We start from the raw sequence: 23,197 nt of genomic DNA on the forward strand, positions 1-23,197 counted from the left end.
TTAAGCCCGAGGGCCTATGTCCCATGGAAAGCACTTAAGTTGCTGCAATCTTTTTTACATCCATCCAATACTCTTTAGATATTATGGCAAGAAAAATTTTAGACATAAGCTCCACACTCCTACACACTATTTAAAAATATATGATTTTAGTCTTTTACCCTTATATTTCATATTGAATTAAAATTAAAATTATATATTTTTAAGTGGTATGTAGGAGTGTGAGACTTCTGTATAGCACAGCTCGGATGGTAATTATTTCCTCATTACTAAGGTTTCTTTATTACTCTTCCATTCATACTTAGACTAAAGTGGAGTGCACTCTGAAGAGTATAAAGTTTCTTCAAAGTAAGATAAGAAAAGAAGGCTCAAGACACCTGCCCAGGTTATGGCTTTGGAAAATTTTTATAATGGTATGCCACTGCACTTACCATATCTTATCTCATGATTCTGGCTTTATTTATTTTTCCTAAAGGAGATTTCTTTAATTTCTCTTAGAGCACAAGTATCCTACGGAAGAAATGAAGTCCCAGCTTGCAGAGCAGATAGGATTGACATAAAAGCAAATATCTGGATGGTTTTGCCACAGGAGGTTAAAAGACAAAAATCTTTGAGAGATGAAGCTTGTCCTAGTGGACGATAAGATCATTCAAGTGGTGTTGTTCAAGATCGCGGCAGCGGGCTTGGACAGGATTCATGTGGCATCACAAAACATGGTGATTACAGGAACGTTGATCCTAGGGAAGTCGAAAGTCGAAGGATCTCTCGCAATGATTATCGACCTGCAGGTTTCACCTATGAGCATAGGAGTCATTATACAGGAATTGTTAGTTGCACACACAACACATCTTCAGAAAGTAGTTCATCTTCACAAGACAGGTTGTTTTCCCAAGCTGAGGATCCAGATGATAGGGAAGATTCTAGATACCTAACACACAATGGCATCATTACGCCTATAAACACAAATAGTGCAAATATCAAGGGATATAAGCCATCAGGATACTTAAAAGTAAAGGGTGAAATTGAAAATGCTGCTATCACTGCTGTTAAGATGCAATTGGGGGGTCGTTATCGAGAGGATGGTCCACCGCTTGGTGTGGAATTTCACCCAGTTCCTCCTGGTGCATTTGAGTCTCCATTTCGGAATCCAATTTGTGGTAAGTTGTGATGCATGTATTTCTGTATGAGAAAAAAACTCCTAATGAAGTTTTTAGGCAACTGATCCTGTAAGAGTAGAAGTTCTTAATGTTGTTAGATCTTGCTTCTTAATGTTATAGGTCTTGTGCAGTTTTCATAATTTCTTTCGTGTGCCTGGGAAAAGATTATTGGTATTTTTTTTCTTATTTCAATTCAATGTAGTTTTTGTCTGTAGGCAAATGATAATTGGGCAAGCAAGAAGAAGAAAAAAGTACTAGAAAAAATGAAATCTTGCAATACAAAATGAAAAAAAGAGAGCACTCTATACCCAATAATGAAACCCAACATCAACGCTAAATTGCTCCATTTCCGTGACTCAAGAAGACCTTGATGTCTTTAGAAACCCATTTGTACTCAAACTGCGCTGTCCTCCCTCAAATATCATGCACCTGGTCCTCCCTTGCTCTCCTCCATACCATAAAATACTCAAATGGGTACTTGAACAAACTCAAATAATGCATGAACATCCAAATAACGAGGAATGTTTTCCTTTGATATGAAATACCCAGAAAACAGAAAGAAAGAGCCCATTAGCCCTGAAATCACCGAGGTATGATGAAGTTTGGCACTAGAGCACTAAAGCAAGCTACAAAAGAATTAGACATCAAGAGAACCATCCAAACCACCAGAGAGAAATAATGGAATCCATAGATCTCCCTCCTTAAACCAACAAGCCAATACATTGGGGTTGTGTAGAGAAGACCAACCATTAAAAGGAAAGGGAGAAAGACGAGAGTGTTTGAGATCACATAAGAAGATACTCTATAAGATCTACATGAAGTCTCATTCATCAAAATTCTTCTCTCTTCCAAGAAAATTGGTAGGCCTTCGGTTGTGGAAGATATCATGAAGGTGAGGCTGAAGGCAAAAAACCCAATTCTGGTTTGTAAGGCCACTTGCCCTTACTCATTGCCAACACTCAAATATTGTCTCCATTACAAATCCGGCTACTAAGGCTTGTATCAGTATAACTCTCATGGCAAGGAGTTGCTTGGTTCTGACTATGTTCTTGCAAAATCCCTGTCCTATACTAGAACCTCCTTAAATCAAGCCTTTTGGATGAACAAGAGCTTTGCTTCTTCATCTTTAGAGTATTCTTTCTTCCTTATTTGATGATCTTCATTCTTGTTTTCTTGGTCATTTGTTTCTTCAGATCTACTTCAGTTGCTGCGAGTCTCTGAGGTTTTAATGACAACGCTTTCTATGACCTCAATAGCGAATTCAAGCACATTAACATGTGGTGGAATGAAATGTCAACCTAAACCTCACTTCTAGAAGGCTCAATGATCCGTTATGCATGACAAATCCATTTGCAAGCAAAACAATGCGATCAAACAATCCGTTTCCAGATGAACCTAACATTGACTGAGCAGGGTTGGTGTTGGTTGCCTCACCATCTTCGTCACACTAATATACGGAACAATTCTTGAATTTTTATATTTTTTTTCAGACCGGCCCAACCCAATTGTTTCGCAGTCGTTTTTGTTTGAGAAACACTAAGGGTCGGATGCAGTGTTGAGTGGAGATTTACACCATCCAATGATATTGTGACATGTATATTTTCTACGAAGGAAAAAATAGAACCGACTGTAGGTAAGGGTCTCCCATACACCTCCCCCTTCACACACACACACACACACACACACACACTCTCTCTCTCTCTCTCTCTCTCTCTCTCTCCTTAAACCGATCGCGTGATTTTAGTCCCTCTCTCTCTCTCTCTCGGGTGTTTTTCTATAGAACTTGAAAAATTACATATGGTGTTGTAAGATTTAACAGAGCTACGAAAAATAATATTGGGAATTATTTGAACTGCAAAACAAGGACTATAGGAATTCAGAGTGCATTTTTCAGCAAGAATTACAAAAATACAGGGTGGGCAATGATTTGGTTAGAGATAAGTACCAGAGAAAAAGCAGGGGAATGGGTATACAGGAAGCGACCTCATTAAACATGGCAAGAAGTTCAACACAATATGGAAATCAAAAGTACCCATAGTTCTAGAGGCGTGCCACCGTAGAAAGTAGCGTGGGCGATGAACTATCGCTGAAAATGCTTAGGATTCTAGCATTAGCCACCCCAAGAAGCAAGAGAAGGGAAGCAATGCGGAGCACACTCACGCAGTCAGCTTGAGGAAAGAGAGAGAGAGAGAGAGACGGGAGGAGGTGTATGGGAAAACCTTATACGCAGTCGATTCTATCTTTTCTTTGTTGAAAGCGTACGTGTCACAATATCGTTGGATGGTGTAAATCTCCACTTAACACTGCATCTTGTTTGAAGTTTTTCCCTTTTTGTTTATGTAGATGACTCTTATGATATAATTTGAAGCCGCAAGTTAAAAAAGTTTCCCAACTATTTTCAAGAGAATGCGCATATTAAAATTGTCCCTTTGATCAAATTCCATTAATTCATAACAGAAATTGCTGACTTGGATCTTATTAGCCCCATCATAATAAGTCATACACAAAGACTACATAGTTTACTTTAAAATAAAACTTAAAAAAAAAATATAAACTCAACATAACACGTAAGAATAAATACTACAACATAAAATTAATACAAAATTATGAAAGTTAAACAAAAAATCTTCTTTATCTGAAAATAAAAAATCATAAAAATGAGAAATCACAAACTAAGTTTCTTTTGAAAAAAAGTAAATTAATTTCTTGTATACAAGAGTGGGCGGTGGGCCACTGCATCCGACCCTTTTGGCCCTTACTTGGGAAGAATTGGAGTCGTGCGGGTGAATGCCTACACGCATTTGGGCGCTAGGGGATGGGACTTGGACTAGGCCCAAGCCTATCCAAGGTTTATCTCGTTTGCCTGACCCAAATTATATATATAAACTAATGTTTTTAACAAAATATCATTCTTTTAAATAAAACTCTTCAAAACATTGTCGTCTTACATTATGTTTTTTTGTAAAATTCTCACTCCTCTCTCTCTCTCTTCCTCCATATCGACGTTGGCCTTGGACACCAACCCTGGGTCTCTCTCTCTCTGGGTTGGTTTTAGTTTTTGTTTTTCAATGGGTTTTGGGGGTGGAGAGTTTTGTTTCGATATGGGTGGGCGGGAGGACGATTGTAGGAGTCAATCCGCCCTCTAGCATTCAAATGGGGGGCACTCGCTCATAGGGGTGGGGTTGAGGCTTGGGGGCCCAACTCTCTCTCTACTATTTATAGTTTGGAGCTCAATAAATATAACATTTTAAGAAAAAAAATCTACAAGCAATCATATATGTTAGCCATTAGTTACAAGTTCACATTTTTTCCCTATTAATCCACCGTTTCATCATTTCATACTAAATTCTTAGTAGAGGAACTCAATTTTTTGGCTAATTGTTTAAAAAAGAGAAGGAAAAGTAGTAGTAGCCAGTAGGATGACTATGTACTTTATAATTTTTGAAACTTTGGATAGGACGCGTAAAAAAAAATAAATCTAACAACAAGTGGACCTAACACATTTTACAGCACCTCTTTCTACAACGGCCCAACCCAATCTCGAACCTTATAATAACAACAACTTACCCCCACACGTAAATGCCGTGTTACCTCACAGCCCTCACTCAGCCTACAGTTGTTTTTAGGGTTAGGGTTTAGCCTCAGTCCGGAGATTCTTCTTCCGCTGCTTCACTCTCTCATCCAATGGACCCAACAAAGAAACGTAAGCTGGAAGAGAACGGCGTCTCCGCCGAAATCGATCCGTCTCTCTCGATACTGACCCCGGAAGACGTCCGAAAAATCGTCGACCGTATCGACAAGGACAAGCTCATCAATATCGTGGCGGCCGCCGCGGTCCGCCACTTGGACGTCCTAGAAGGCGTCCGAGCCCTCGCCGATTCCGACGTCTCACAGCGCAAGCTCTTCGTCCGCGGCCTCGGCTGGGACACCAACACGGATGGCCTCCGCAGCCTTTTCTCCTCCTACGGCGAGATCGAGGAGGCCGTCGTCATTCTCGACAAGCAGACCGGCAAGTCCAAGGGCTATGGCTTCGTCACTTTCAAGCACGTTGACGGCGCTCTCCTCGCTCTCAAGGAGCCCAGCAAGCGGATCGATGGTCGCGTGACCGTTACGCAGCTCGCCGCGGCGGGGAACTCTGGTAACAACGCGAACGCGAACGCCGCCGATGTAACGATGCGGAAAATCTACGTATGGGAGGTGCCGCACGAAATGTCTCCGGATAAGCTGTTGTCCCACTTCAGTTCATACGGGGAGATCGAAGAGGGGCCTTTGGGGTTCGACAGGTTCACTGGGAAGTCGAAGGGCTTCGCGCTGTTTGTGTATAAGACGGCCGAGGGGGCGCAGGCGGCCTTGTCCAATCCGGTGAAGATGATAGACGGGAGGCAGTTGAATTGTAAATTGGCGAACGTGGATGGGAAGAAAGGGAAGCAAGGGGGGCCGCCCGGCCAGGGCGGGCCTGATGGGGCTCAGGGCCCGATTTCAGGTACTGGGAATGACGGGATGGGGATGGGTATGGGAATGGGTATGACGCAGGGTTCGATTCCAGGGTCGCAGTACGGCGGACCAGGATCAATCGGCACGTATGGAGCGTATACTGGTGCGCCACCTATGGGGAATCATCCATTGAACTCGTCCTCGTTGGGTGGACCGGGGTTATCGGCTGTTAATAACCAGGCTCCGTCGTCTTTTGGTGGGACTGCTGGGTATGGCGCTGGACTGGGTGGGCCGTATGGTGGGTATGGCGGCATTGGTGGGACTAGTGGGGGATTGGGCGGTGCTGCTGCTGTGGGTGGATCCTCTGCGTTGTATAGATTGGCGCCAAGTTCGGTGGGAATGCCCTCTGGTGGGTATCCGGAGAGTGCGCATTATGGCCTCTCGTCATCGGCTGGGTATCCAAGTCAGCTCCTCCAGCCAGCGGGTAACTCCCCGGTGCCAAGGGTTCCGCCTGGTGGTGGAGCAATGTACCCTAATGTACCGCCTTATTTTTGAGGTAATTTATTATCTGTTACTTGGTTCTTTCCTGTTTTTACTATCTGCTGTGCTGGTATTCATATGTGTTTTGAATGACTTGGTGCCATGCTTTGTTTTTTGCCTGATTTCTTTTTATATTATTGCGTCTTGTGACTTGTAATGGGTGTTTGCGTGCTTTGCATTTTGTTTGTGGGTTTTTGTATGTTCTGGTTTGTTTATTGGGATTTCGTTGTGAGTGTATGTGTGTCGCTTTAGTGTCTTTGTGCTTTTGTTTGTTTTCTATACTTTTGGAAAGCTCGCCATTAGTCAAAATGTCATTTTGGTATTAATTATCTGTTATAATATTGGAGTGATGAGGCATTTTTTAATATTGATGTATGTGATTATGTCTGTTATGATTGTTTTTGACTTTGTATGCGTTCTTGCAATCTTTTTTGGGTGATGATTAATTATATTTGCTCATTTATAAATGCAATCTAATCTGCATGTTCAAAATGATGGTGGTGTGTAATGAAGATGTTTAGGCAGCTTATTGGGCTTTTGGATAACGATGTACTGCAAATTGCATGGAGGAATTGAGTTTTCATCTTGCTTTGTGCGTGTAATACTGCCCATTTAAAATGTGCCTTAATAAATTTGCATATATTAGGGCGAGGGCAAGCAGGGTCAATGTTGGGTGGGCGGACTGGGTCAACGGGTTTTCTATCAGCCATAGTGCTGTGTTTAATAAGTATCCATTATTGTCATGGCACATGCACAAATGTGAATGGCAACTTTCTTGGCATGTTCATAAAACCTTTTGAATAATTACACTTTCTGGTTCTAATTATGTGTTGATACAAATGAATCTAATTATGGATATCTGTTCTTTTGCTGATAACTTGGTGCTAACTTATCATGTTTTTTTTCTTTTTAAATTTCCAGTTATACACCTGATGCGCTTCCCTTATTTTTCCGGCATCATGAATGATTTATTACATGCCTTTTTTTTTTTTTTAAAATTTTATGATTCCTGATGCTTTGTTTGCCTGGTACTTTTCTTTAAGATGTCATGAACTCTGTATCACCCCATCTTTGTTTTTGTCTGTGGTTAGGAAAGACATATGAGCCGTTTCTTTTACTGGTGGCCCAAGAAGGTATAATATTTGTTTTTTGTTCACTTTGAGTTAGAATGTAATGATCCCTGCTTGGCATGATGGATGTGGAATCATGTATTGAGTTGTCAATGAATGTTTGGTTCAGGTGTATGACAGCTTATTCGGCGCTGATGCTTTATGTGGTTCTGGTGTTTCGTGATTGCAGAGTTTGATGAATGTATTAGCTGTTCGTTCCTTTACAGCCTCTTCATCTGCACCTTTTGTATTGTGGTTATTTTCTGAGTGTTTGTAGTAAAAGCATCCGAGTTAGACTAGTTATGTACTTCTATCAGGAAGCATTGTCTGGGTTTTTTAATTAATGATATAGTTTTAGTAATATACTGAAATTATGCTTTGTCCTCCTTGTCCTTATAATACTTATATCTTCAATCAGGCCTCCTTTTTCTATGAATAACATTTCTTGATTACCTATAAAAAGTACTTATATCTTCAATTAGGCTCTACAATGCTTATAAATCCTACTAAAATATGTTTTAATGGATGCATTGTGTGTATATGATGATAACATATAAATAAAACACGTGTGGTGTGTTTCGTTGTGAAGAAGTCTGCGGATGAAGGTCCTACTATCTGTTTTGATGAATAGGATCTGTTGTATGGTAGTGATCTTCCTCGTGGGGATTTCAGTGCTCCTTCTACAAGCTGTTTTGGCCGTACTATATTGAACGATGGTGTCTGCTGTCTCTCTTGGGGTTTTTCTTTTATCTCTGCAACTATCCTTGAAGTGCTTTTTTTTTTTTCCCCTTCTTATTTACATTGCTTTTGGTGGAATACAGTTTGTTTGGGTCTGTCTACCCTTTAGTTGTTGTTCGATCATCTTGTGGGATCTGCTAGCTCATTATATATGACAGTGGTTAGTAGTTCTATGCACTTGTGCTATTGATTGTAAAGTTATACCATGCTAGATGAAGGTTGCCTGTTTCTGTGACCTTTTTATTGGATTTATCAATCATTGATTGTCCAACGTGGGGATAGTTGATGCTTGTTAAGTGAATGTTGTGACCTGATAAGAGTCTAGTTTTACGAATTGGTTCTGTGATTACCTAGACCAGTCTTGTGATTTGGTTCTGGATAGCATTGTGATTTCGGGCCTCGAGTCAACTCTTCCTCGAATTAATCTGCTTTGACATGCATGCTTATTGACTTGTGGTCTGAGCAGTGGCAAATTGATTTTAACTTTGTGACTAGACCTGTCTGTTCCATTTATTTTTATCACATTTTGTTTTTGCGTGAATCCTCCTCTCCTTTTGTACATGTAAATAGTTTTGACTTAGGGCTGTAATCTAGCCGAGCCGAGCTGGTCTTTGGCTAACCAAGCTCGGCTCGACTCAAAAAACTTGAGTTTGAGATTTTTATTTATCCTTTGTCTTTGCTCTACTCAATAAGCTAAACTCCCAACTCGAATTCGAGCTTGGCTCGAGTTGTTTATTTATTTATTTATTTTTTGAATATGATTTAATAATTAATAAATTAGATAAATAAAAATATAATATTGAATTTGTACAACTAACAAGTAGAACCTCTATTGAATTATAAGATTTTAAAAATTTATAAATAATTAATATGTAGCTAATTGATATTTATCCATTATAGCAATATATTACATGCCTACATAAATTATTAATACATACACAAAATATGATAGCATTTATCTATTTTATATATAGTTCTCACATGCTAGTATATGAAATTATTAAATATTATGAACTAATTATTGTACAAATTATAAAATATAACTATGAAGCATATTCAATATATATGCACAAGTAATTAGGTTACATATCATATATTTAATTATAAATGTGATATGCTTATATTATTAGCTAATACATGTGTATATGTATATATTTATCATTATATAACTTATCAATATATAAATGAGCTAGCTTTAATTGAGTCGAGCTACAGAGTTGATTCGAGCATAAATGAGCCTTAGTCGAGTCGAGTCGAGTTTAGTTGAGTATGTGTTATTTATTAATCGAGCGGGTATCTGCTTTCACAGTCGAGTTTTTTTTTCACGAGTCGAGTTCGATTTGAGTTTAATCAGGCGTGCACCAAGCGGGCTATCAAACAGACTAATTTATTTAAAGCCTAGTTTTGAGTAGGGTGCTACCTGCACCCCCTGGACCAGCCCCCGCAGAGAGTAATTTGGGCCACCCCTTTCTCTAGATGTCAAGGGCAAATTGGCCCCTCACCCATTGCCCACCCACGGCAAAAAACCCAAAACCAACTCAGACGACAAGAGGGAGATTGTGATGATGACCGGTTGAGCGTGAAGGCGACGGGGTGACTGGACGAGAAGTTTAAACTGTGAGAGGAAAGAAGGGGGGAGGGTGCTTTTAAACCGACAAAACCCTATTATAAAGTGATGTCAAAAATAATTGTTATATATATTTTTGCGGGTTGGATAGGAGAAATCCCGGGCGGGCTTGGTCATGGCCCGTCCCCCAACAACCTAGCCGCACACTATTCATTTGAGGTCAAAAGGAGGAGCACTTTGCCTTCCAACTAAGTGACATTACCAAGATACTTATTACGCGCCAGAATGGAGCCTAGTGACATATACCTGGATTTGCACTATGACTTTCTTTTGATTAACTTATACATTGTTCTGGCCGGTGGGAGTCACATACATGGATTTTTATTTCCTAGTGGTTGGTCCGAAGGTTCTTGCATTAGTGAGTTTCTATATTGAATTTGTCTTAGTTTGGATTTCAAGTAGTTGCCAAGTTTGGATTATCTTCCATTTGTGTCGCACTCTTGAAATCTGTTTTCTATAACTTGCTGAGGTCATTGGCAGAGGAAGTATTGGCTGTGCTATTCATACATGATCTCACAGTACTGAACCATGCTAACCATATGCTAGAAACTTTCTGTTCATACCAAAAACCATATAATGGTTGCATAATGACTTTTTCCCACCTTTGTTATTTTTCTTATTAAAAAAACAACCCTCTCCTTGTAGTTGGCTGACCCAATTGGTAAAGTTGTATGGAACATACTTAAATATAAATTTGTAGTTGGTTCCAATTCCCACCTTTTCTTGGTGCTTAAGATTTTGAGCTCTCATAACCTGCCTCGGGCCAAAACTTGGCTGAGTTACTAACATTTTGCAAGTCATGAACTGATTTTGTCAAGAGAGACCACGACTGAGGTGCTTCTTAGAGTAATGGTGTGATTTTGCCCTCTCCCCCGTTTGTTTTTGTTTTCTAACGGAAGTGAGATTGTATAACGCTGCTGTCTTACGTTCAAGAATTTGTTACTGTTTATGCTTTTATTATTTAACAGGTAGAGGAGAATCATTACCCCATCGAATTTGTTTCCGTTGTGCTAATTGTTATTGAATATCTGAACTTGTTGACCCCTATTATATGCGTATTTGACCTTGGTGAAAATAAACACCTCATCCATAATCTTCGTTAATTTTATTTTTGCAAAAGAAATACCTAATAGACTGAACTTGCTTAGTATTTCATGGTAGATATCATTGTGTTTAAATTCTATAGGGCATTGCCGGGGTATACCATGGCAATCTGTGACATGGAACGTGTTGACACAAAAGTAGATTTTGTTTCTTACATTTTTTAGTCTTTTTTATAAGTTTTGCGTTTCTTAGTTATTTCTTCCATTTCTTGTTCTTCTGTTTGGTGTGTCAATGTGTCGGTCTTTTGGGCGGGGGTGTGAGGCAAACAAGAGAGGCTTGGGTGCCCGTGGAGTCTGTCCTGGCAATTGATCAGAGACGAGGCTGGATGGATGACCGAATATCTATTGCTAGAAAATGGAGAAAGTTTCTTCGAATGATTTTATTGAAGTTTCTTCGAATGAAGCTTGCAAAGCTGCAAGTCCCTAGAACCAACAAGAGTGACTGCAGTCGGAACATGTGCCCACGCATGCCGTTTAGGTAGACCATTGATTACACATGTATTGAAACGGACATCTGCTATTTTTTGCTTATTCAACAAAACCCTTTTAGATAAAGTTTACATCAATAAAGGCCGTAGAGTTTTGAGCGTAGATGCAGCATTCCAAGAATCATTACCCATCCGAAAGCCCGACCGCAAAAAGGGTATATGCCTAGTGATAGTTACGTTTTACAGTTTTATTTTTTTATTTTTTAAATTTTTTCCTTGTCAATAATGTCACCACCTCTGTTTTTGTTTTTGTTTTTGTAAAATCGTTACGATAATGTAGGGGGATTCTGCACTTTTGTATTATTATTATTTTTTATTTTTTATTTTTTATATTCATAATAATAACAGAATGATTGAAATGGATAGGCTAACTTATTAGTTACTGTACTTTTGGCAAGAAAACTGGTAACTGTAAATATTACCGCTAAATATTATAAGATCCACATGATAACTCTGTTAAAAAAAAGTGTTGCTTGATTCGATCAGATACATGCAGTTAATTAGTAGCAAAGGGAATAGCATCTGGAGTAGGGCTGCACGGATATATAATTATGCATAATATTATAGATACAAAATGTCAGTTCATTTTATCAGTATTTTTTTATTTTTTATTTTTTATTTTTAACTATTTTGATTGACACACCAAATTATATAAATAAAACTATAACGGCAAATAACATTTTACCAATGATATTTAAGTTTCGTACGAATAAATAATGAAATGGATTAGGAGAAAACGAAAAAAAAAGGGGACGGAAATGACGCCGTCCTAATCCACCTTCCGAGTTTGACTTGATGTCTACTTCTCTCAGAGTTACTAACCCGCTCTATAACTGTAAAAAAAACCTGATCTACGGAACTCATCACTCACCAGTCCTTGCTAAAAAAAAAAAAAAAAAAGAGCTTTATTAAGTTAGCTGGCTGCACTCACCGCCGATCACTGGCTGCAACAGGCTACCGGTAATCGGCTCCTCCATTCTCTTTATAATCTTCTTTACGTTTTCTGCGCTGAATTTATTAGGTTTTTTTTTTTGTTCCCTCTCAGTTCGCAGGGTTTATGCTTTAATATATACTGTTAAATTATGCTGTGATTAAGTCCGTGGAAATTTGAAGTGATATATTGATTTTTTTTATCGTTCATGTTAAGAACTCTTTGGAAACACAGCGAAACTTGGGTACAAGCCTGGAGCCTCGAGTTTTAAGTTATCTGTATACGCATATATACGTGTATGTCTGTATGTATATCTGATTGTATGTATGTATGCATGTGTATTCACGCACGTACCATGTGTTTTATATGGTATTTATTTTCACTTCTTAACTCTGGGTTTTTATGCTGATGGGATCACAGTGTGCTTTAGGCGTTGGGATTAATTTGATTTGACTATGAGGGAATATGTGATTATAATTAATTTCCGAGATTCCAAAATCCCATGCTTTGTAAATGGGTACCAAATTGGCAACTTGAGTTCTAGGCGAAGCTTGAAAATTATTTTGAAAGTATTTACTGCTCATGGGTTCGACCCCTATCTGGCGGGTCGGTTTTTTCGAGCTTTTCTCACCCTTTAATTTCTGTTTACCTGTAAAAAAAAGAACGTTAAGTACTGCTCATGCTCACAGCTTTAATCGTGAAAAAAGTAAAACTTGAGTACGTAAATATATTGCCTGCCTACTGCCAAAAGTCAGGTTGGTTGTTACCTGGTGAATTTTTGCAAGTTTGAAACTTCTTTATGAGGGTTGATCGGTCGATTTGAATCTTGATATAACAAGGATTTGAATGTAAAACAAGAGAGGTTTTTTATTGCATACTTCCACTTTGGCTTTGAAATGCTATTTTATACAGAAAAGGGGGGATTTTTCCTGAAGAATCTCTCTTCCAAGAATTTTGATGTCAGTGCTCCATCGTTTGATGATGGAAAAGAGAGTATATTATCTTTTTAAGTGTTTTTCTTATCGTTCTTAGCTTGTTCTGATTGCCTTCCGCACTTGTTATTTTTTTGTCTGCTTCTTGCCCGTTTTATGAGCTGATATCATGATGTCTCTTTTTCTGAAATCCACAACCAATTCTTCGAGATTTATTGCGGAAGTATATGTTGCCTTTGATATGCACTTTCTGCTGTATATTAATACTATATGCTGCGTACCGTCGGGTGCATCAGATTTTTAACGTGGGTTTGCTCCTGTTTAATTAATTGTGCGATATACACTCTGCATTCCTTTTAATACTGCTTCACTTATATTGGTGCAAATAACTTATAATGGTCCATTTTTTTTCTGCTGCTTCCCTTATCAAAAGAAATTGGTTTCCGCTGCTTCCATTATTGCTAGCATCTTGGCCTTAGCTCCACGGAAAAAATATACCAACTGTTAAAATGCAGAAGAAATGAAATTTAGATCAAAACTGTTTCTACAGATGATAAGTACTGAAAAAAGGACGAGGAGAGGAACCCACACTCTAGGATCTCCGTAAAAAACTTTTATTTATTCCGTTAGTTGGCCTTTGTATGACTCCTTTCCACCTAATTATATTTTGAACATATTGCACTAGATTAGTCGTAAATGCCTATTTCTGCATCTGAATCTGGAAAATCTTCTTGTTCTGCACATCTTTTTTCGGTTTTTAAAAAATGTTCTATTTAAGTTGTCGTTTTATGGGAGACGAACTTCCATACAGTTTATCTGAGCAGTGATATTGGTCTTATAACTAGCATTCTAAACATTTGTCATGCGAGTCTTGACAAAAGTTTATTTGAAAGTCTGCACCTAAGGTTTATCATCATGGAATAAGAATAATTCCTTGGACCTCTTACGAGCTTTAACATATCTACAACATTGTTCCAGAATCATCATGGATCTGGAACATAAACGTATAACCTGGGTCGGAAGTTTTTTCCGGAAGCTTGATGATATGTGCCAAGAGGTGGATAATATTGTGAGCCAGGTATCTTTAATTTTATATGCTCTGTCCATAAAATCTTCCCTTTCTTTTTTAGTGCCCATTAATTGAACCTATCATAATACAGGCATTTGTTTCCCATTTTCACTGAATATTGTTGGGCAGGCATGTTTGTGAGAAAGTATACTCTTTGTTAGAGACGCATGATCTGTTTCAACTGATCTTAACAAAAGAAAAGGATTGAATTGAGGGCAATCTTCAAAGTTAAATTGCAGCTAAGTTTTTTACTTCAGTAGACATTTCCTCTCATAAACTTGATTTTCTGTGTAGGATGCAATAAATTATGTTGAAAACCAGTTGCACAGTATGGGTGGCAGTGTGAAGAAGTTCTGTTCTGATGTTGTCGAAGATGTACTTCCTCCTTTAGTGGATCCCATAAAGCGTGAAGCACAAGCTGTGGTTCTGAAAAGCAATGCTGCAATCAGCACCTATTTGCAGTCAATGATAGGTGATGAGAAAAAACATGGAGAGGCTGTCATGAAGCAGTCACATGCGGAGCCCAATGCAGATGATCATGTCAAGAACCTGCTGCCAGTAAATCAAATTATTCCAACTTCTGTACATTCCCTTGAGGAGGCAGAGACTGTCTCGCCTCTGCAAAAGGTTGTTGATATTTTGATGGATGAAGACCCAAATGTGAATGCTGAAGAAAACGCCACTGAGGAGTCCACCACTGAGGTGTTGGAGTTGTTTTCTCCAGGTGATAAAGAACCCTTTGATGCATCATTGTCCGGTGAGTTCAATGTAAGTAGTCATGAAAATTCATCTAGAGTCCTCTCTGAGGTTTCACCTGCATCCTTCATTTCATTGTGTGGAGTTCCAATCCCCCCCAAAAAGGGGAACAATTACCGATAGAGCTATCACCGATGTCAGTGAGAGTGTTTCTGATGTCTCGAATATTATTCCTTCTAAATTACCTTTTTCAGTCGTATCTGTTGAGGAAATTATTGCAGAGATGAGACTCATGTTCCCTGGAAGTTCCCTGTTAGCGGAGTCTTGTAATAATCCTGGGGATTGTATTTGTCATAGTTTCAACAAGCTCCACTCTTCTACACCAACCCCAATTATCTCCTCTGAGAACGAGGCGCGTGAGCCAGGGCTTGCTTCCTCCAGCAGTGTCCTACCATCAGATTCCATTGGTTGGTACTTTTCCTTCTTACATTGCAAGTTGTTTTTTTTATTTCCCATTACAGTTGGAATCACTTAATATTTTGGCAGAGGAAGACACTTCCAGTTCTAAGAAAATTCTCTCTGACTGAATCATCTGGAAATAGGCATATTCACATCTGGGAGTCTTCTCAAGGTGAGACTTTGATGTGCTCTTTTCCTTCCCTCACCCCTTCCGTTAGTTGGGTTTATTTTTTCTCGGTTGTTTTTTTTATCGGTAAGTCACACATGCCTGTGTGTGACCTTACCTTTCATCCCATTCTCATGGGAGGAGTTGGTGCCATTTGAGCAAGAGCTCATAAGCCTTTTCTTTTCTTTTTTTTTTTTTTTATAAAGAGGACGGAACTCCAATTTTATTGATTGTCCTCACTTGTGGCGGAGGGAAACCATGGTTACAAGTACGACACCTGTAATTTACATAAGCGCTAAATCTAAGAAAAAAAAACCCAAGCATCAAAATCAGTATAACCATATAGAGTACACGGCCTTAAATAAGATACATAACCTACATTCGAACAAGCCAAAGAGGGGCACCTGCAAAAAGCCAAGTACACAAGACAAAAAGAGACGCAAATAACGTGAGAGCAACGAGAGACAAGTAAATAACGCAAAACAAACCTGGCACGAAGTTTATGATATCCTCAGGTAGGGCATACTCAACTTGTCCATGCGGAGAAGACCCCTCACCCGGCTAGGCAGCATGTGAATATCAGCCCAATCAGAGTTCAAACCTTCCGCCCACACTTAGCTAGAAAGTCAGCCACAACATTACCTTCACGAAAAATGTGATTCACTGTATACTCCAGGCTATTAAGATGTTCTTGTAAATCCTCCCAGAAGTCTTCTAAATACCAAATGGGGCACTTATTCTTTACAATCCAATTAACCACCAGTTGAGAGTCCGTCTCTATTTGAACACGATAAAATCCAAGCGCGTGACATCTACGAACACCTTCCAATAAGCTTCTGAGTTCAGCAAAATTGTTGGTACCCAAACCCAAGGGAACAGAATAAGCCAGGAGTAATCTACCATCCTCATCCCGAATAACATCCCCAGCGCCAGAGGTGCCAGAGTTCCCGAAACTACTACCATCGGTATTGAGTTTTACCCAACCTTGACGGGGCCGGTGCCATTTTACCACCCGGACCCTCTTGGGCTTAGGGAATAAAACTGGGATATCTAGTTTGTTCAAAATATCCATGTCCTGGGCGGAGAGGGAAAACACTTTCATGATCTGGTCCATGGTGTGCTGGAGTCAAAGTTTAATAGCGTGCCAAACCAACTCTTTTGAATGAGCTTTATCTTCATACTGGGTTTTACAACGCCTCTCCCAAAGTTTTCAAGAAATAATAGAGGGCAGAAGGCCAAAGATGATTCCCTAAGCCTTTTTGCTGATGCTATGTGGTTGTTTTAATTATAAATCTAATGATGGTGTTAATGATTGCTGAAGGAACTGATAATATGGAAATTATAGCCGATGATCCCTGCATCTATGATGTGTTTTGGTGTCAACTGATCCTTTATACTAATAAAGGTTTTACAGGACATTCATATGACATGAACAATGATATTAATGATCCGGGCATGGAAACCATTGAATTGCGTGATGAGGTGAGTCTCGATGAAAGCTGTGTCATCGTAGAACCTAGTGAACTTTATACTCTCTCTCGCCGAACCCGCAAACTCAGATCATTCAGGGTACTCTCTTCTCTCTCCTTGTCTTTTTTTTTTTTTGTTTTTTAAATTTCATCATGAAAGTTCGGCAACGGATTCTTCTTTTTAATCCTCTGAACCCCCCCCCCCCAAAAAAAAAAAAAAAAAATCAGAAAATGATTCAAGATGCATTTGCTTCAAAAAAGAGAGTGGCACAGGAATATGAACTGCTAGCTTTTTGGCATGGAGAGGTCGATATGGGCTCTAGCAAAATCAGATCGGAATCTATCCCTGCCAATCCCTTGGATATGAACAATTTGCAAGTAAAGCAGGAATGCGATTCCGACTGGGAGCTTCTGTAGGTAAACAAGAAACTTGTGCATATAGCTGCCATTGGACTGCTTAGAGGGCCCCCTCCTGGACTTGCTTATGAACGTGTTGGAGATTGCCCACATTGCGTAAATAATCATTGTGGAAGTTCCATCTTCAGTTGGAGACTGGCCACTGTGCGGATAGTTATGATGAGTGTTTTAGCTCTTAAAGATTGAATGGTAAAATCTCCATTAGTAATTCTACCCTTTTGCTAATAAATAATAAGAAAGACATCAGTAATGGCGGATGTTGCTCTTATTGTTACTAGAAATGTTCTTATCTCTTTAAAGCTTGTCATTAGAATCCAAATGCACGGGATTCTTAAGAGTATTAGTAGTGGATTCAATAAAGTTTGTCCAAATTTAGCTACAAAATTCACTGTTATAAATTTAGCTAATTATTTTTCAACAATACCAAATAGTTATTATATTAAAATATTTATTTTAATTTTAATTTTAATTTAAATATTTATTCGAAAAGTACACATTAAATTTTTAACGTTGATATTAGATGTTAAAAGAAAAAATTGGCATCAATTAATCATAATATTGCAGAATTAGAACTTGAAGCACTCTAATAAAATGATGCCACATCATTGAAATGATGACTGATGGAGACTAACCGTCTTCTATGGTTGAGTTTGGGATTTGGGTGCTTTTGAGACGAAGAAGTGAGCTAGAGCAAAATGAATAGCACGTGAGAGAGAATTTTTTATGTTAAAATAATACTTGGTTAGCAACTTGGACTCAACATATTTGGTTAGTAAAAATGATCAAAGTTAAAAATACTGTAGTTTTGTTGAGTCCATTACAATGAATTTTTTTGCAATTTAACTAAATTTTGGCCAAAATATAATTTTGTAGAGTCTAATATTTTGGCCAAAATCAGAGTAACTTGAAAAATCTGATTCTTTGTTCTTAATCATATACTCTGATTTTACATATTTCAAGTTACAGCTATAACATTTATTTAAAGTTAACCTCATCAATTGGAAATTAAAATATATATGGTATTTTAATCTATTATTTTTTCCCTTGCCAAAAAATACATCATCGCGACCAAGCTTTGTGTAGGGGTCTAACTTTGATCAGATGTGCCGACCAAACTAAATTATACCATGGACGAAAAGGTTTGTTTTGTATTTGTGAAAATATTTATTTTAATATTTTATTAAGTAATGTTATAAAAATAGTCTATTTGTTGTATCATATCATTTTTATTTAAAGTTTTGTTACACAACTTTCACTACACTTCATATTTTATATATTTTTTAAATTTTTTAAATTTTTTTAAATTTTTTTGAGTTTATTTTTTTAAATTATTTTAAATTTTATTTTTTATTTATATAATAAATATTTGATAAAAGAAAAAAATAATAAAAATTAAAAAAAATATAAAACGTAGAATATGAAAAAATTACGAAGATTTATTCTTTTATTTATATATTTTCTTTTTAACCAAAAAAAAAAACCAGCGCAAGGACGGACTCCTCGAGAGACTCAAATAGTGAAATCCCACTTCACTTCCTAAGCCATCGTTTCCTCATCTTCAACTCTCTCTCTCTCTCTCTCTCTCTCTTGTGAAAAATGAGGCCTTCGATGTTCAGATCCGTACAATCTGCCATAGCCAGAAGCAGCGCAAGCTCCTCTTCTCGCATCCCATGCCGTAACTACTCCGTCGATTCCGGTCCCGAGCGCAAGGTCGCCGTACTTGGCGCCGCCGGCGGGATCGGGCAGCCCCTGGCTTTGCTAATGAAGATGAACCCTCTCGTCTCCAAGCTCGCCCTCTACGATATCGCCGGTACCCCAGGTGTAGCCGCTGATGTCAGCCACATCAACACCAGATCCGAGGTCTACACACGCACACTTATCTCTCTATCTGGCTTTCATCGATGTTTGTCGTTGATTTGACTATGATATTTGTTTTCATTTCCGGGGCTCATCCTTGTCGGGTTTGATCAGACTTTGCATTTGTGTTTTCGTGTGTGAGAGAGTATTTGGAAATAGGCCTCCCATGTATTTCATGTAAAACTATATTCTAACTTGGGCTGGTATTGACAGTTGTGGGGAGAATTAACGGTAGAGCCACTGTATTTGTAGAAGGATACATGGAGGTGTCCATGTACATCTGCCTCTGTCGATTTTCTTTCTTTCCTTTTTTCTGTTCAACTCAATGAATTTTTCCTTATTGTTAGCCACGCAGAAGGGAAGAGAAAAACCTGATTTGACTATCAATTTTTTATCAATTGTTGACTATTTGATTCTTTCGGTTTCCACCTCCTTTTAATTTTGGATTGATTGTGTATATAAGTATTTATACTTTATAGACTATGGCACTAGGTCTATCTCAATGAGTTTATCTATGTGCCTTTGGTTTAGGTGGCTGGGTACGCGGGTGAAGATCAGCTGGGTAAAGCTTTGGAGGGATCGGATGTTGTTATCATCCCGGCCGGTGTGCCCAGAAAGCCTGGTATGACCCGTGACGATCTCTTCAATATTAATGCAGGCATCGTCAAATCTCTCTGCACTGCCATCGCAAAGTACTGCCCTAACGTGAGTCTCTGTATATATTCTCTGCTCTTTTCAATTTATTTTTCAAAATTTGGTATTTGGCTTTGAAAATAATTGCTTTCAATTGACTCTTCGAAAAGAGACGGAAACCTGTTCATATTTGGCACTCAACATCTTAAAAAATCAACACTTTTTATGATGCAACATTAAGTAAATATTATGTAGATCCTGGCGCCTTTTGTGTTCTAGAAGGCATTGAAATATCCTGCATGGTAAATTTTTTCTATTTATTGTTTTCTCTGTTGTGGGCTTCTGATGACATGTTTTTTCCACGATTGTTTGGTGAATGTTTTGTGGGATCAGGCTCTAGTTAACATGATAAGCAATCCTGTGAACTCAACGGTTCCTATTGCTGCTGAGATTTTCAAGAAAGCAGGAACATATGATGAGAAGAGGTTGTTTGGTGTGACTACCCTTGATGTGGTTAGGGCTAAGACATTCTATGCTGGAAAGGCAAACCTGAATGTTGCAGGTATGTCAATGGCCTACTACTGGAAATAGTCCTTTTAGTTTGTAGTAACTCTATGTTTGGTTTCTAAAATAATACATATCAATGAAAGGATGACTAATTTACAGTGTATTTTCTTTCTGGTTTTGTAAAGAATTGGAACACAATCGAACAAGGCAAGATACTTTTATAGGCTCAGATGCTTATATAAAGCTCGGATGAATTGAGAATTTCATTTTCTAGTGGGTCTTAAACATGATATTTGATATTTAATAGTTGAGTTCTGGCTCTTAATTTCTTGTCTTTCAATTTTTTTCCCTACTCGCAAAGGTGCCACAATGTTCAAGGAAAAGCCATTGTAGACAATTTTCAGGTTGAAATGAGTTTTGTGCATTTGTTTGCAGAGGTTAATGTACCAGTTGTTGGTGGCCATGCTGGTATAACCATTCTCCCACTATTTTCTCAAGTAATTCTTTTGCCCCTCAACCTCTATCATGATCTCTCATATTGAGCTGTATCTCATTGAATATAATATAATATTGCTTTCCTACTCATAAAAAAGTATTGTTTTTACGTAAAATATAGTTCACTTCCCTCTTGTTGATGAGGACTTGGCTAATTCAGAGATGTATGTTTGATAGGCCACACCCAAAGCAAATTTTTCAGATGAAGATATCAAGGCTCTTACAAAGAGAACTCAGGATGGAGGCACTGAAGTTGTGGAAGCAAAGGCTGGAAAGGGATCTGCAACCTTGTCAATGGCGTAAGTAGGCATTTTCTGTTGATACATTAATACTCAGGATTATTTCTCAAACACACCATGAGATTCCTCCTTGGAAATTATGGCCACTCGACTTTTTACATTAATGTGAAGGGAATATATTGATACATGAAATATTGACAGAAACTGTGTCAGTTTCAATTCTCAGATCATATCATTTTGGATGTCAATTACTATGGATGAATACTTTTGGAACACGTTCATATAAATCTTTTTCATGGGTCAATGGATGCAAGAATTTGGATTCTGGTTCTAGGATCTGTATCCTATGAGATTTTTTACTTCAATTGGCCAGAATATATGCAATATGTCCTACTTTTCTTTCCCAATCTTTTCGTTGTTTCCTGATTTTGTAATTCCATCACATATACCTGTTATTTTTGTTGTATTGGAGAGATAAAAGGAAACTCTTTTTCTGAACTAATTGCCCGTTTCTTGTAGCTATGCTGGAGCCTTATTTGCTGATGCTTGCCTGAAGGGACTTAATGGGGTTCCAGATGTAGTGGAATGTTCATTTGTTCAATCAACAGTCACTGAGCTTCCTTTCTTTGCTTCTAAGGTGATTGGCCCGAACTCATTTGATGATTTTTGCAGAAAGATCTTTGCTTAATATGTCGCACACTTGTCATGAGTTATTTTGACCTTTGATTTCTAACTTATGTTGCTTGTTAGTGCAATAGTGCTGTTCATGGTTGATTAGATTATTAATGCTGTGATCATTTTTTTTTTTTTGCGTATATAGTTCTTGTATTTGTATCGGGCTTTGCCTAATTTTTGATCATTAAATTTTGTTTACTTGTCATTTTTTTTTTTTTGGGGTTGGTAATAATCAGTGTGTTGGTTGAATTGTAGACTCGAAACAGATTCATTTTACTTGGAAAAAAGTTACAAAAGCCACCACTTTCGAATGATATCAACTTCTGAGGACTGAGCTGCTGCCTGATTATGATCTCCCACCTTTTATTGAGTTATGAAGATCCCGCGTTTTGTTTGTTGGAAATCAGTCATGCCACATGAATGGCTGATAAGTCATTCACATGTACATTTTTGGCCAGCATACTGTTTGTATCTTGGGCTAGTTGACAATGGAAATCATATTCTTGCTTTACTGGTCATAAGTACTAAAACCGTTTTCCATTTTGCAGGTGCGGCTTGGAAAGAACGGTGTGGAAGAGGTTCTGGAGCTGGGACACCTCTCTGACTATGAAAAAGAAAACTTAAAAGCCCTGAAACCTGAACTCGAGGCATCTATCGAGAAGGGAATCAAGTTTGCCAGCCAGAGTTAGATGTGTAAATATTTTATGGCTGGCGTGGTCTCTCTGCCCACTCTTGAGAGAGACACCTAAATTTTGCCCTTTCGTTTTCGTTACCAATGTTTTATTTGTTGGTCCAAGTGGCACCGGCCTTGCTGTTATGCCAGGCATTTTATAAAGCAAAGATTCCGCAATAATTCCCAGTGGCATGTTAAGGGAGAGATAGCTTTGAACTTTATACGATTAGGTGGGCGTGATTTATTTCATCCATATCATTTTATAAAATCATTCTGTAATTCGCAGTGATTATTAACATTTTTGGTTTCCGGAGTATGTTAGAAATGGTACTGGCACTGGCCTGTAACTTGTTAAAAACAAGCAAATTCTGGAACTATTCCAGCCCTGTGAGTTGTATCAGTTAGCCGGTTGAACTTGCTCTTGGATTCTTCTTGGTTTCGGGACTGTCTAGTGTCTACCGGGAAATGCCAAAATCTGTCAATAACTCTCACTCACGGGGTGGTATATAAATTGCAAATCTGTATGGTATCAGTTTGATTAATTTTCTGATAAAAATACTTTCTGTAATTTGGAAAGGGATAAGGTTTAGATTTTTTAGAATTCGAATCCTATAGAGTGTGAGAGAAATATACAAAAATTAGTTCTATAGCATTAATGACTACTCAATAAATGTAAGATTAATTTTATGTGTCTATTTCTATTAATTTCACTCTAGATCTTAGAGTTCTAATGAAAACTTTAGAGAACACAAATCGGATATAATATGTAGACTTACTGTTGTATTT

The 23,197-nt window shown here is 38.2% G+C and overlaps 2 protein-coding genes and 1 pseudogene across 7 annotated transcripts; all 3 read left to right on the forward strand.

Annotated features, from left to right (window-relative positions):
- Positions 1 to 347: 347 nt before the first annotated feature.
- LOC108992477 lies at positions 348 to 3,360 on the forward strand (annotated as a pseudogene).
- A 1,357-nt stretch (positions 3,361 to 4,717) lies between these two features.
- LOC109018383 (UBP1-associated protein 2C-like) lies at positions 4,718 to 14,107 on the forward strand. 6 transcript variants are annotated; one of them, XM_019000535.2, is made up of 3 exons: positions 4,718 to 6,144; positions 7,220 to 7,261; positions 7,368 to 7,617. In XM_019000535.2, exon 1 carries the CDS (start codon positions 4,839 to 4,841, stop codon positions 6,141 to 6,143), a length of 1,305 nt encoding a protein of 434 aa, XP_018856080.1. In that variant the 5' UTR covers positions 4,718 to 4,838; the 3' UTR covers position 6,144; positions 7,220 to 7,261; positions 7,368 to 7,617. The 6 variants fall into 6 exon arrangements, with proteins under 6 accessions (XP_018856080.1, XP_018856081.1, XP_035549940.1 ...); XM_019000536.2 differs by having other exon boundaries at positions 7,225 to 7,261; XM_035694047.1 differs by lacking the exons at positions 7,220 to 7,261; positions 7,368 to 7,617 and adding an exon at positions 14,035 to 14,107.
- Positions 14,108 to 18,822: 4,715 nt separating this feature from the next.
- LOC108992489 (malate dehydrogenase, mitochondrial-like) lies at positions 18,823 to 22,850 on the forward strand. Its single transcript, XM_018967084.2, has 7 exons — positions 18,823 to 19,192; positions 19,721 to 19,894; positions 20,216 to 20,384; positions 20,765 to 20,826; positions 21,002 to 21,123; positions 21,583 to 21,700; positions 22,287 to 22,850. Exons 1-7 carry the CDS (start codon positions 18,929 to 18,931, stop codon positions 22,425 to 22,427), a joined length of 1,050 nt encoding a protein of 349 aa, XP_018822629.1. The 5' UTR covers positions 18,823 to 18,928; the 3' UTR covers positions 22,428 to 22,850.
- The last annotated feature ends 347 nt before the right edge of the window (positions 22,851 to 23,197 follow it).

The sequence above is a fragment of the Juglans regia genome, chromosome 9 (genome assembly GCF_001411555.2).
Source record: "Juglans regia cultivar Chandler chromosome 9, Walnut 2.0, whole genome shotgun sequence".
In the NCBI taxonomy this organism is placed as follows: domain Eukaryota; kingdom Viridiplantae; phylum Streptophyta; class Magnoliopsida; order Fagales; family Juglandaceae; genus Juglans; species Juglans regia.